A 13,401-nucleotide genomic window follows, 5' to 3' on the forward strand; every position below is an offset into this window, starting at 1 on the left:
AAAAATCTGTCAGCTTACAAATACAAACAGAGGAAAGAGGCCACGCTTAACTAAATGTGATAAAGGATGTCCTAAAGGTAACAAATCAGGATTGTAAACTGAAGAAAAAACTGAGCAAAGAAGTCTAAGTGATCACAATATTACCAATGGGCATTCAAGGGTCCACTGGAGTTGGATAACATGTCTGTGATGGTTAGCCTCTCACAACTTTATGTCCAGATTAATGGCACACACGGTATGAACACTCCATTTTGTTCACAAAACTGATAACTGAGACTGCGGTCAACTACTCACTAAGGTGAAGGAAAATGAATTGGAGAGGTTTAGGACGAAGGGGGGTCAGGGGAGACTTATCGGACATAAATTAAGGCTAAATAGGTGGCGAGAACCAAGGACATGTTGTAATGCTAGTTCCCAACTGCCGAGTTCTGAGAAACTGATGTCTGGGGAAAGGATCCATGTTGCGCATTTGGTGGAACAGGCAAAAAGATCATGACTGTCATGTTGTACAGCATTATCGGCAACAGGATATCGTGTTGCCAGTGTACACCCTCTGCCTATGCCCATTCATACTAACTGATAACATGGTATTACCCATGCCAATGAAAAAGGCCGGACAGTGTTTATGTTTTTGCGCATTTGGTGAAACAGGCACCAAGATCGTGACTGTCATGTTGTACAGCATTATCGGCAACAGGATATTGTGTTGCCAGTGTACGCTCTCTGCCTATGCCCATTCATACTAACTGATAACATGGTATTACCCATGCCAATGAAAAAGGCCGGGACAGTGTTTATGTAACAGCTTGTATGTGTCATTTCATAGGTGGCTCTCCCTTTGATAGTATATGTTACAGAGCCGGTAAAAGTGGTGGTACGAAGGTACACAGGGCAAGTCTTGCAGTGGGGACGGTCACACGGGTAGGAGCCATGGGGTAAGGAGATGTGTTTAGAAGGAACACACGGTCTGACGATGATATTGCAGAACTTGGGAGGGTGACAAAAAGCCACTCTAAGTTTGGTGGGTAAAATTTCAGACAGAATGGATCTCTTTTCAGGGTATACTCTTGGGAAGTTATGTCCTTCTCAAAGTAGCTGATTAATACATTCAAGACCAGGATAATAATAAGTGACAAGTGGTGTGCTCCAAAGTTGTTTTTTAGAGAGATCAGCAGTACCAGGATTGGATGTGATGGCCCAGGAAATCTCCTTTTGAACTAGGCTGGTGGGGGTAATTACGTCCAGTGAAGGCTGAGGTGATAACTGTAGTATATTGCTGTAAATAATCGGCATCTAAACAAATATGTTTGCCTCAAATGCCAAGGCTTTAAGGGGGGATCGTTTGACATGGCAACTGTCAAAATGTAATTACTATTATTAGTAGGTTTAATGCGACAGAAGTGTGCAGCTGGCCTTCAGTGAGGATGAGATCAACATCAAGGAAATTGGCATGGGATTCAGAATAGAACCACACAAAATTCCAGGAATTTTAACAGGTCAGCCTCACCATGAATCCATAAGGCCTAGACGTCATCAATGTATCTGAACCTTGGTGCCTGTTTCACCACACACACCATATGGATTCTTCCTCTAGACACCATTTCTCAGTACTCTACAACATGTCCTTGGTTCTCACCACCCTCCTGGCCTCAATGTCCATTAATTTTTCCCGTCTCAGTATTTCTCCACAGTAACTACTACTTTCTTCACTCCGTATTAGTTTTCTACATATTTCATTTTCTGACCTGTCTATTTTTTTGCCGTCCCTTTCCCTCATCTGTTACATTAAATGAACTTAACTCTTCACTCTTATTAACTTGTGCACAATGTTCTAGCATCAATCTCTGTCTGGCATATTACTTTGTCTTCCACCTTTAAGCTCTCAGGTTTTCACATCTCATCCAGTGCAGTCCACTACAATCAGTCTTTCCTTCCCATTCCATCCAGTAAGTCTCCTCGTCCCAGTATTCTGGGCGGCTTTTCCTAAACCTTTCCAATGCTTTTCCTTTACCCTCTCCCCTACCCTTCAACATGTCTGCCGGAAGAAAGAGCCACTGGCTTGCGAAAGTGAAACCTATTTTTAAAAAGTGTGTTCTCCTGCAATTGCTTCACAAGTAGATCTACCCAGTTGCATCATACTGTCAAAACTCATTATTTTCATTGTTATATATCTAAGATCAGTATCATATGCTTAATCAGATGCCATTTCCTTGGTTTTATTTTTGTTTACATTGTCACACCCAAGAATATTAATTTTACAAATTCAAACAGACATGGAAAATATGCAAGGAATTTAATCATTGAAGCATTTAAGGAACGTATACATGTGGTACCTTGGTACACAGAAGTTTTAATGATGAGCTTCAAGTTTCGTCTGATGTCTGAGACTGTTTTATTAGATTATGTTTGTCACCTAAACTGAAAATAAAATACGTGAACAATTTAGAAAAATTTAGAACATTTACTACATGACTCTGGACTGAAAACATTGACTACAACATAGTCAACCACCACTCCTTAATGTCTTGAGTAGTAGTGATATAAGCAACTAAGGAAAGCAAACTTCTAGTGATAAATGCTGTATCAACTGTATATGGACAACAGCAGCAGCAAGAAAGGAATTTCCAAAAAATAAAAATTTGTGAAAGTCAAATATAAATTTAAGTGTTAGGATGTCTTTTCTTAAAGTATTTGTCTAGAGTGTAGCCTTCTATAGAAATAAAATGTGGGTGATAAACAGGTCAGACAAGAAAAGAACAGAAGCTCTTGAAATGTGATATTACACAAGAATGTTGGGGGAAATTGGACAACTAACCAAGATCTACTGAATCAAACAGGGGAGAAAAAAAAATTATTGCTTAACTTGATTAAAAGAAGGCACCTGTTGATAGGACACTTCCTGAGGTATCAAGGAATTGTTATTTTGGTAATGAAACGGAGTGAGATAGTGTGGAAGGAGGGAGGATTGTAGTGAGAGACCAAGGCTTGCTTACAATCAACAAATCCAAATGGATGCAGGAGGCAGCAGTTATGTAGAGATGAAGAGGCTAGCATGGAGAATTGCTTGTAACCAGTCTTTAGATTTGCACTATGACAATAATGTGGCTTGGTCCATTGCAAAATCTGCTTCACAACATTATTTTCTATTAGTTTAAAACAGGAGTAATGTAAAATAGATTTGGTTTGTATGTACTCAAATTTATGCTTCAGTATCCCAATTAGTTTTGTTAGGATAAATGGTCTCTTAGCACAAGTCTTCAAGCAAAGAGGAGGACCAGTGTTGAAGATAATGACCTAAATACCAAAGAGAGGGGCAGCAGCCTTTTCAGTAGTTGCAAGGGCAACAGTCTGGATGATTGACTGATCTGGCCTTGTAACAATAACCAAAATGGCCTTGCTGTGCTGGTACTGCGAACGGCTGAAAGCAAGGGGAAACTACGGCCGTAATTTTTCCCGAGGGCATGCAGCTTTACTGTATGATTAAATGATGATGGCGTCCTCTTGGGTAAAATATTCCGGAGGTAAAATAGTCCCCCATTCGGATCTCCGGGCGGGGACTACTCAAGAGGACGTCGTTATCAGGAGAAAGAAAACTGGCGTTCTACGGATCGGAGCGTGGAATGTCAGATCACTTAATCGGGCAGGCAGGTTAGAAAATTTAAAAAGGGAAATGGATAGGTTAAAGTTAGATATAGTGGGAATTAGTGAAGTTCGGTGGCAGGAGGAACAAGACTTCTGGTCAGGTGACTACAGGGTTATAAACACAAAGTCAAATAGGGGTAATGCAGGAGTAGGTTTAATAATGAATAGGAAAATAGGAATGCGGGTAAGCTACTACAAACAGCATAGTGAACGCATAATTGTGGCCAAGATAGATACGCAGCCCACACCTACTACAGTAGTACAAGTTTATATGCCAACTAGCTCTGCAGATGACGAAGAAATTGAAGAAATGTATGATGAAATAAAAGGAATTATTCAGATAGTAAAGGGAGACGAAAATTTAATAGTCATGGGTGACTGGAATTCGAGTGTAGGAAAAGGGAGAGAAGGAAACGTAGTAGGTGAATATGGAATGGGGCTAAGAAATGAAAGAGGAAGCCGCCTGGTAGAATTTTGCACAGAGCACAACTTAATCATAGCTAACACTTGGTTTAAGAATCACGATAGAAGGTTGTATACATGGAAGAACCCTGGAGATACTAAAAGGTATCAGATAGATTATATAATGGTAAGACAGAGATTTAGGAACCAGGTTTTAAATTGTAAGACATTTCCAGGGGCAGATGTGGACTCTGACCACAATCTATTGGGTATGACCTGTAGATTAAAACTGAAGAAACTGCAAAAAGGTGGGAATTTAAGGAGATGGGACCTAGATAAACTGAAAGAACCAGAGGTTGTACAGAATTTCAGGGAGAGCATAAGGGAACAATTGACAGGCATGGGGGAAAGAAATACAGTAGAAGAAGAATGGGTAGCTTTGAGGGATGAAGTAGTGAAGGCAGCAGAGGATCAAGTAGGTAAAAAGACGAGGGCTAGTAGAAATCCTTGGGTAACAGAAGAAATATTGAACTTAATTGATGAAAGGAGAAAATATAAAAATGCAGTAAATGAAGCAGGTAAAAAGGAATACAAACGTCTCAAAAATGAGATCGACAGGAAGTGCAAAATGGCTAAGAAGGGATGACTAGAGGACAAATGCAAGGATGTAGAGGCTTATCTCAATAGGGATAAGATAGATACTGCCTACAGGAAAATTAAAGAGACCTTTGGAGAAAAGAGAACCACTTGTATGAACATCAAGAGCTCAGATGGAAACCCAGTTCTAAGCAAAGAAGGGAAGGCAGAAAGGTGGAAGGAGTATATAGAGGGTCTATACAAGGGCGATGTACTTGAGGACAATATTATGGAAATGGAAGAGGATGTAGATGAAGATGAAATGGGAGATACAATACTGCGTGAAGAGTTTGACAGAGCACTGAAAGACCTGAGTCGAAACAAGGCCCCTGGAGTAGACAACATTCCATTGGAACTACTGACAGCCTTGGGAGAGCCAGTCCTGACAAAACTCTACCATCTGGTGAGCAAGATGTATGAAACAGGCGAAATACCCTCAGACTTCAAGAAGAATATAATAATTCCAATCCCAAAGAAAGCAGGTGTTGACAGATGTGAAAATTACCGAACAATCAGTTTAATAAGCCACAGCTGCAAAATACTAACACGAATTCTTTACAGACGAATGGAAAAACTAGTAGAAGCCGACCTCGGGGAAGATCAGTTTGGATTCCGTAGAAATACTGGAACACGTGAGGCAATACTGACCTTACGACTTATCTTAGAAGAAAGATTAAGGAAAGGCAAACCTACGTTTCTAGCATTTGTAGACTTAGAGAAAGCTTTTGACAATGTTGACTGGAATACTCTCTTTCAAATTCTAAAGGTGGCAGGGGTAAAATACAGGGAGCGAAAGGCTATTTACAATTTGTACAGAAACCAGATGGCAGTTATAAGAGTCGAGGGACATGAAAGGGAAGCAGTGGTTGGGAAGGGAGTAAGACAGGGTTGTAGCCTCTCCCCGATGTTATTCAATCTGTATATTGAGCAAGCAGTAAAGGAAACAAAAGAAAAATTCGGAGTAGGTATTAAAATCCATGGAGAAGAAATAAAATCTTTGAGGTTCGCCGATGACATTGTAATTCTGTCAGAGACAGCAAAGGACTTGGAAGAACAGTTGAACGGAATGGACAGTGTCTTGAAAGGAGGATATAAGATGAACATCAACAAAAACAAAACGAGGATAATGGAATGTAGTCGAATTATGTCGGGTGATGTTGAGGGTATTAGATTAGGAAATAAGACACTTAAAGTAGTAAAGGAGTTTTGCTATTTGGGGAGCAAAATAACTGATGATGGTCGAAGTAGAGAGGATATAAAATGTAGACTGGCAATGGCAAGGAAAGCGTTTCTGAAGAAGAGAAATTTGTTAACATCGAGTATAGATTTAAGTGTCAGGAAGTCATTTCTGAAAGTATTTGTATGGAGTGTAGCCATGTATGGAAGCGAAACATGGACGATAAATAGTTTGGACAAGAAGAGAATAGAAGCTTTCGAAATGTGGTGCTACAGAAGAATGCTGAAGATTAGATGGGTAGATCACGTAACTAATGAGGAAGTATTGAATAGGATTGGGGAGAAGAGAAGTTTGTGGCACAACTTGACCAGAAGAAGGGATCGGTTGGTAGGACATGTTCTGAGGCATCAAGGGATCACCAATTTAGTATTGGAGGGTAGCGTGGAGGGTAAAAATCGTAGGGGGAGACCAAGAGATGAATACACTAAGCAGATTCAGAAGGATGTAGGATGCAGTAGGTACTGGGAGATGAAGAAGCTTGCACAGGATAGAGTAGCATGGAGAGCTGCATCAAACCAATCTCACGACTGAAGACCACAACAACAACAACCAAAAACTTTCCAGATCACTATGTTTACTTTCAATTTAACATGCGCCCTCTGCCAGAAAAAGTTAAACACTACTGAACTGGTATTAAAAAACTGTTGTTTTTTTTGCGGTAAAAACAACTTATTTTTCACTGTAATCAACTTTATGGTCAATTCATTTTTCCGTCATTTATCCAATGGATTGGTTCTCTTAAGTGTTACTAAGGGAAGTCTATAAAATGCACCATATACAGCTGTCATAGTTTTCTCACTGCACTCAAAATATTTTCCACCCACAATTTTCTTTAACTGTAGATATAAACAGAACTCATAAGATGCCAAATCTGGTGAACAGATTGAATTTTTTAACAATTCATACAACACATTTTGATTTCTCCCAGTATCAAGTACCAATGTGGTTTTTTGTTTTTTTATATATGCCACCTTTCATTTATTGTTTCATTCAGGTGGTCCAGAAGTCATGCACAGTATTTGTCAGTTCTTGTTTTACCTTTTGCAGCAAAACCAACACAAAGAATGCTTTTTTCATGCCAGATAATACCGGATATAGCCCTTCCAGCATATTAAATCAACTTCATCTATTTTTGTTGGGCCGACTTTTACACTCTGGTTCAATTGCTGTTTTGTTTTCGCAGAAAGTGGTGCACGCATGCCATCCATTGAAACAATTTGGAACATAACATTAGTTTGATTCTTCTCACAAAGGTCTAAAAATAGCCGAGGAATTCATTTATCAGTTCCTTTCAGTCATTCAGAAAATGCAACACTCCTTTTGCAAATTGCTTTCTCAGTTTCCCATATGAAATGTAATGTATGTACTCTTCAGCTTATTTATTCATAGTACCTTTTGTTTCACACATTTATTGATATTTTCATACTCTTCAGCTTATTTATCTACAGTACCATCTGTTTCACACATTTATTGATATTTTCATTGATTGCAGTTTTGTCACATCCTCCACATGCATCACCTTCAAGAGAATTACAACCGTATTTGAATCCAAACATTAATTTCTTAACCTTTGAAAATTAAGGAACACATTTTTCACAACCCTTCTCCTCACGATAAATTTTGGTTGGGGGAAAAAAAAGAAGATATTAATGTTGTCTCTGTGGTAAGCCAAGAACTTTTCATCTCCCACTCTTACTTTTCTCATCAGAGATGCCACAAACACAATCTTGTTTCCGTTTTTAGCTTGCTGTAGCTCTATCAATTGAATGAAGTACAAATTTTTTATATGCAGGAATAACTGACCTTGGCTGTAGGATGTGTATTCAAATCCAAAGGGGTAATCACTGTAAATGCAGATTTCACCTCTTGATCAAATTTCCAGGGACGATCCAGTACTGCTTTCACAGTATACCTTACATAACCAAATTCAGCTTCAAACGAGGACGGCAAGTTAGGGGGTAAATGTGTGCTAAAAGGGTATATCTTCTCTCCAGGCTCAATTATCATCTCACCTGAAAATTAAAATGAAATATGCAGTTCACGAGCAACTGCTACAACTGAATTATGTTATCACACAAACATTACAACTTATACAATTGCTATTATACAAGATTTTCAACTATGGCAAGTATATAAAAAGGTTAACATAAAAATATTATAACTTGTGTAATAATCGTTTATTAATGAGCACGAGGTCTGCAGCAAAGAGCTATAGAAGTGCAGCTTAGAAGTTATTTGTACTTTACTGACCACTTCCACCAACCAAATTGAATTTGTTTTCAAAGTAATTCTCCTGTGCTGTGTACACAATCGTTTCCCTCGTTGTGTTTCCTTCATTAGTTTTTCTTGTTTTCATTTCATCCCACTTCACACATGCTTCACCCTTAAACTGAATCGAAATTGCTGAAAAAGAAGATATATATGTGGCACATATTTCAATTTCCAAAATCTACATGTGTAATAAAAACACTTTCACATATACTAAAGACAAATATATTGATTAGCAAGAAACAGTATTAAACATAACAGATAAAATTATTTTATGGCAAATGTACACTTCTGCTTAGTACAATAAAGACATACTCAACTGTGACCCATCCAATGAAAATCTGCCCTTTGAAAAACCTTTTCTTAGGCCTTACTCAGACTGCCTGCCTACTGCCTGCATTACTGCTAGTGTCAGGAGGGAAAACCTCATGAAGTGAAGGCATACATTCTCATCAGAGATCAGAGAAATTGTAATAACTAACATAACTGAAAAAGTATGCTGATACATTCACTGTGAACACAAGGCACAGAAGCTTCTGAATTTTGTGAATCACTGGCAAATTCTGAAAGCTTTCTCACACCAATCACAACATACAGACCAAACAACTGGTTAATACCAAGCAAGCTTCAGAAAATGTTGCAGATTAGCTACAAACCCTGATGGAGTTATTAAGTACCTCTGAGGCATCAGCTGATTTACCATGTTTGCCGACTTCAAAAAGTACCTATGAAACCTTTAACAGATTGAAGATCTCAAAGTAGGTAGAAATATCAAAGGACTAACCTACCAGGCTCTTATAAAATCAACATCCAAAGTGAAATCCATTGATGAAATCTGTACAGACTGTAAACAAGGCGATGGCTAGCCTCCTTCGACTCACTTCAGTTTAATTTAGTTCTGGATAAAGATACACATTTCAGAAACGTTAGATGCAGAATCTCTGCTGATATAACAATGATTACTGAGAGTAAAGAGCAAACATGATACAAAGTGGTGAAACAACATAAGATAATGTCAAACAGAAGTCTGCGCCAGAAATGGTATGGATAATGCCATTGCAGGAGAATGTGTATGATATTTCAAAAATTAGTTACCGGCTTTTCCGTTGCCTGCTGTGACATGTAAATTTTTGTGCAGTGAATGACGGGAAGTAAACATGCTGAATGATGATGATATGGATGATTAGGCAACATGGCAAAACCAATGAGAGAATGGTGTTTGATAAACTTCATCATGATGTCAGTGTATGAAATTAAATGACAGCATAATGCAATATATTGTACAGAGTGCTGTCATATTCTAAAAATGTCCCATAAAGTTTTTGAAATGATCATTGGGTTACACTACAGATCAGATGTACATCACCATGGCCAGGTCCTCTGGTGACATACGAATCAAACTGTATCATTTCAACCTAAGCTAGACCTCGGGCTATGCTAATGATCGATTTGTCACCGCAACCAGTCTCCCCCCAGTCATATTTGTTGGCTTCACCAACTCTCAACAAACTAACATTCCAACCTCACTTAGACCTTGTGCTACATTGCAGAACAGTCTGTTGCCACAGCTAGTTTTCCTCCAGTCACATTTGTTAGCTTTGTTAACTCGCAACCACACTATAATATTGGAATACAATACAATTTTCCAAGAAATCTTGTCATAGTCCGAAAAACATAAAATACAATAAATAAACTTGAAAAAAGTAACCAACCTTATGATATGTAACAACCAGATCAATATCATCAATCTCAGACTCTCCATGAAAAATTAAAAGTGGTCAATTCATATCTTCCACCAAAACAAGTCATTAGATTCAGTGATTCTCAACAATTACCATATACTATCACCTGACTGACTACACCCAACAGAAACAAAATGCCAACATCCACATGGCAGTAGAGCTGCTGATAGTATAGGTGTATTTCATCCTAACCTTCTAATACCATCCATCTGGTTTGACTCAGAACTTCAACAAAATGGTGAACATAACCATTCATTGAATGCAATATGCATAACCAAGGCACAATAACAAGAATTATAGTTATTTAGCTATTCTCACAATATCACATATGTGGCTTTGCAGAATTGCAACTTGATAAGCAAATGAATTGAGTTGTCGGCTTTGGCAAGTGACGTACTGTTAATGGCTGCTGTCACCACACCTTTCGGTATCTATATTCACAGTTTTGTTGTTATCTGGAGAACCCAATGCATTTGAAAGAAACAAAATTAAAGCTGGTTATAGAGACACCCTGATTTATAGCTTAGCCCAAGGTATAGGTTAGTTTGAAAGGTAAGAGTTTAGTTGTGTGAGTAAGGAAAGCCAACATATTTGGCAAAAAACAGCTGTTGTGACAGACTGATCCGTAGCTTTGCCTGAGGTCTACGTTAGGTTGGAAGGTGACAGCCAACAAATGTGACACTAAAAAAACCCTGGTTGTGGTGACAGGCTGATCTGTACTTTAGCCTGTTTTAAAAAAAATCACTCATAACTTCACATTATATTCATCCAGTGGTGTTGATGTGGCAGAGACTTAAAGTGACATAGTGTTTGAAAATTTCAGTGGAATGTCATTTACATTGGTCAAGAACAGTAGCAGACCAAACACCAAACCTTATGACACACCATATTTAATGTTTCCCATTCCTGTGGGATTATTTATTAATATCGTACACTGTTTTCTGTTGCTAAGATATGACTCCATACATGAAGGGAAAGCCTTTATTGCCATACCATTTTAGCTTCCCAAGTATAATTTTACAACATACACAACTGAAGATCTTTACAAGATCAAAGAAAACATTAAAAGGTTAATTTTCCTTCTTTAGTTCTACCAGGACTGAGTTTGTGAGCTCATATATTGCTTTCTCTACGGAGCAACCTCTATGAAACCCAATTTGAGTGATGTCAAAAGATTATTGTCAGAGAGATTTTCCACTATCTTTATCACCATTTTCTATACATGAGTATTATACCACTTACTTCAGTCCTTCATGAAATACTCCTTGACTGATTACGAAGGTAACTTAAGGGGACAATTTCAAACTGACAAAAGATGACTTACGGAAGACACTTTCAAACTGATGAAAGATTTTTCTACTCTGACATATGAATAGTCAGTTGATTCAGCATACTCACATCAGCCTCAGCCGAGGCTTGGCTGGTTATGAATCTTAGAGCCTGTGATCAGTCTACATGCTCATCACATGCCAGCAGGTTTCACAATTCTACTGTCTGTATTGTCATTTAATAATTAATATTTTGTCCAGAGCATAGAAGATTTTGGTTTGTCATGCTCTCTGTTTAGAGGGGTTTATGAGCAGTCCATTCATATATGAGCCCAATGAAATGATTTGAGACTGTTGTGCTTGGGCAAAGGGATCTGCTACAGTTGATCCACTTTCTGTTCAGTAATTTTTAATTAAGTGTGTTCTCACCAATTATTAGCAGAGCTACCTTTTGCAAGTATAAATCAGTGTCTCAGCATCCATAAATAGAAATCATAAGAGGACTACGGAATAACAGAAAAATATAAAAGGAGCTATGTTAAATGGAAGGAACTTAAAGGGTCACATACAACCTGAAAGGCAAATGAAGAAAAGTAAACAAGATGTAACGAGGTGTTTTTATGACAATAACTGCAGCAACAGTTTGAACACTTATAAGTATCAACGTCACTCTGGGAAACATTTACAATGACTGACAGAGTATCACTGCCCAGGTAAAATCGACATTTTAGTGCCCCTGAAAATTGAGCATATTATTTATAGAACATGCAGTGATGCATTGCTTAAAGTTGTGATATTGCCCCCTCCCCCCATAATCTTGTTTGTGGTGACAAACTGATATCTAGCATAGCCAGAGTTCCATATTAAAATGGAATGTGATAACCTGGTTATGAGTTGGTGAAGCAAACGAATGTTAATGCAAAGTAAAGGTTATGATATTACAGTGAACTGTTATATGGCTCATCTGCATAGACAGAGCCTCTTAATTAAAAAATGTATTAACTTGGAATAAAACTGTGACGTCCATATGCCATTAAATTCTGCCTTTCACAATTATTCATTTTATCGGTAGCAACAGGTGGGGTGTAACAAAGTTTTGTTGCATTGTCGTTTTGTATTGTTCAACTATCTCTGTGTAGAATTCTCGGAGCTCCCGAGTTCGAAATTTTAAATCAGTAAGAACATTTACAGCAGTGCTTGAAACCGGCAATCAATTATCAATTCGTTATCATTTTCTAACTGTGGGATTTGGTCCATACAAAAACAATAAATTACAAATGTCCACGGTCAAGAAATTAATAACTTAACATGACAAAACCAGACGGCAAAGGCATAATTAGGTCACATGTTAAAGCCTCTTGGTTATCTGGGCGCGATTATACTATGAACAACTTCTTATGTGAATTCAATATTGTGCCGCTATGAATACTTCCAACAAATTTTCAATTGCTACTTATTATTATTATTATTTCAAATAGTAAATGTAATAGTAGCCGTGTCCCACATATATGATAGGCAAAACATCGGCAGAAACGTGTAAATAAACTAAATTTTCAAATTAGACCAACGAGACTTGTATACACAAAACGCATACTAATACCTATTTATAAATATACAGTCATCAGAATGACACGAAGGCACGCCTTCCGTCATTTACCTCTAATTTTTTTAGGAGAATCAACATCAATGATAAGTCTTCCAGAAACTGGCTGCCCGCTGTAATATGTTGACCACGGGTTATCAAAAACTATCTGAAGTTTCTTTAAACCCATTTTAAATACAATACACCTTCCGACACAAATTAACACTGCCACAGTACCACCCACTCTCCCCTGCAAGCTTTCGTTTACCGATACTATCGATTTTAATCGACGATGTTCGACAACGACTTTCAAAATATGTGAATAAGGAATGGTCGATATTCTGTAGTGGTGTGATACAAAGCGTACAGATCTTGTTTTCGTTAGTTGATTTGTTGAAGTCTGAGAGGTAGGCGACAACAAAGTGCCGCGTATTAAATATAGTTAAGTTCGTTTTCAAAGAGTGAACTGCCGGAGATCTGATACGTCGAGGATTTCGCCGTTAAGGAATACTTCTGTTGACATTCTTTAAGAAGAAATTTGTGCTGATTAATCATTTGTCGGTAAGCGTTTGGACCTTATATTATCTGTCTCAGCCCTACGATATTGACGGATGGTTTGTATAG

General features: G+C 38.0%; 1 protein-coding gene and 1 long non-coding RNA gene across 2 annotated transcripts in view; one reads left to right on the forward strand and one right to left on the reverse strand.

Moving 5' to 3' along the window:
- Nucleotides 1-13,051, reverse strand: part of LOC126095719 (arrestin domain-containing protein 17) — a 58,531-nt gene extending 45,480 nt beyond the window's left edge. The window contains exons 1-3 of the mRNA XM_049910472.1: nucleotides 12,853-13,051; nucleotides 8,168-8,320; nucleotides 7,721-7,929 (exon numbers count right to left, since the gene is read on the reverse strand). Of these exons, the coding sequence (XP_049766429.1) occupies nucleotides 7,721-7,929; nucleotides 8,168-8,320; nucleotides 12,853-12,967 (477 nt within the window). The 5' untranslated portion in view covers nucleotides 12,968-13,051. The remainder of the gene's footprint in view (nucleotides 1-7,720; nucleotides 7,930-8,167; nucleotides 8,321-12,852) is intronic.
- A 92-nt stretch (nucleotides 13,052-13,143) lies between these two features.
- The window catches only part of LOC126095725 (uncharacterized), a 208,954-nt gene continuing 208,696 nt past the window's right edge, over nucleotides 13,144-13,401 (forward strand). Inside the window, exon 1 of the long non-coding RNA XR_007521971.1 lies at nucleotides 13,144-13,338. This is a non-coding gene — a long non-coding RNA (uncharacterized LOC126095725). The remainder of the gene's footprint in view (nucleotides 13,339-13,401) is intronic.

The sequence above is a fragment of the Schistocerca cancellata genome, chromosome 8 (genome assembly GCF_023864275.1).
Source record: "Schistocerca cancellata isolate TAMUIC-IGC-003103 chromosome 8, iqSchCanc2.1, whole genome shotgun sequence".
Lineage (NCBI taxonomy): Eukaryota > Metazoa > Arthropoda > Insecta > Orthoptera > Acrididae > Schistocerca > Schistocerca cancellata.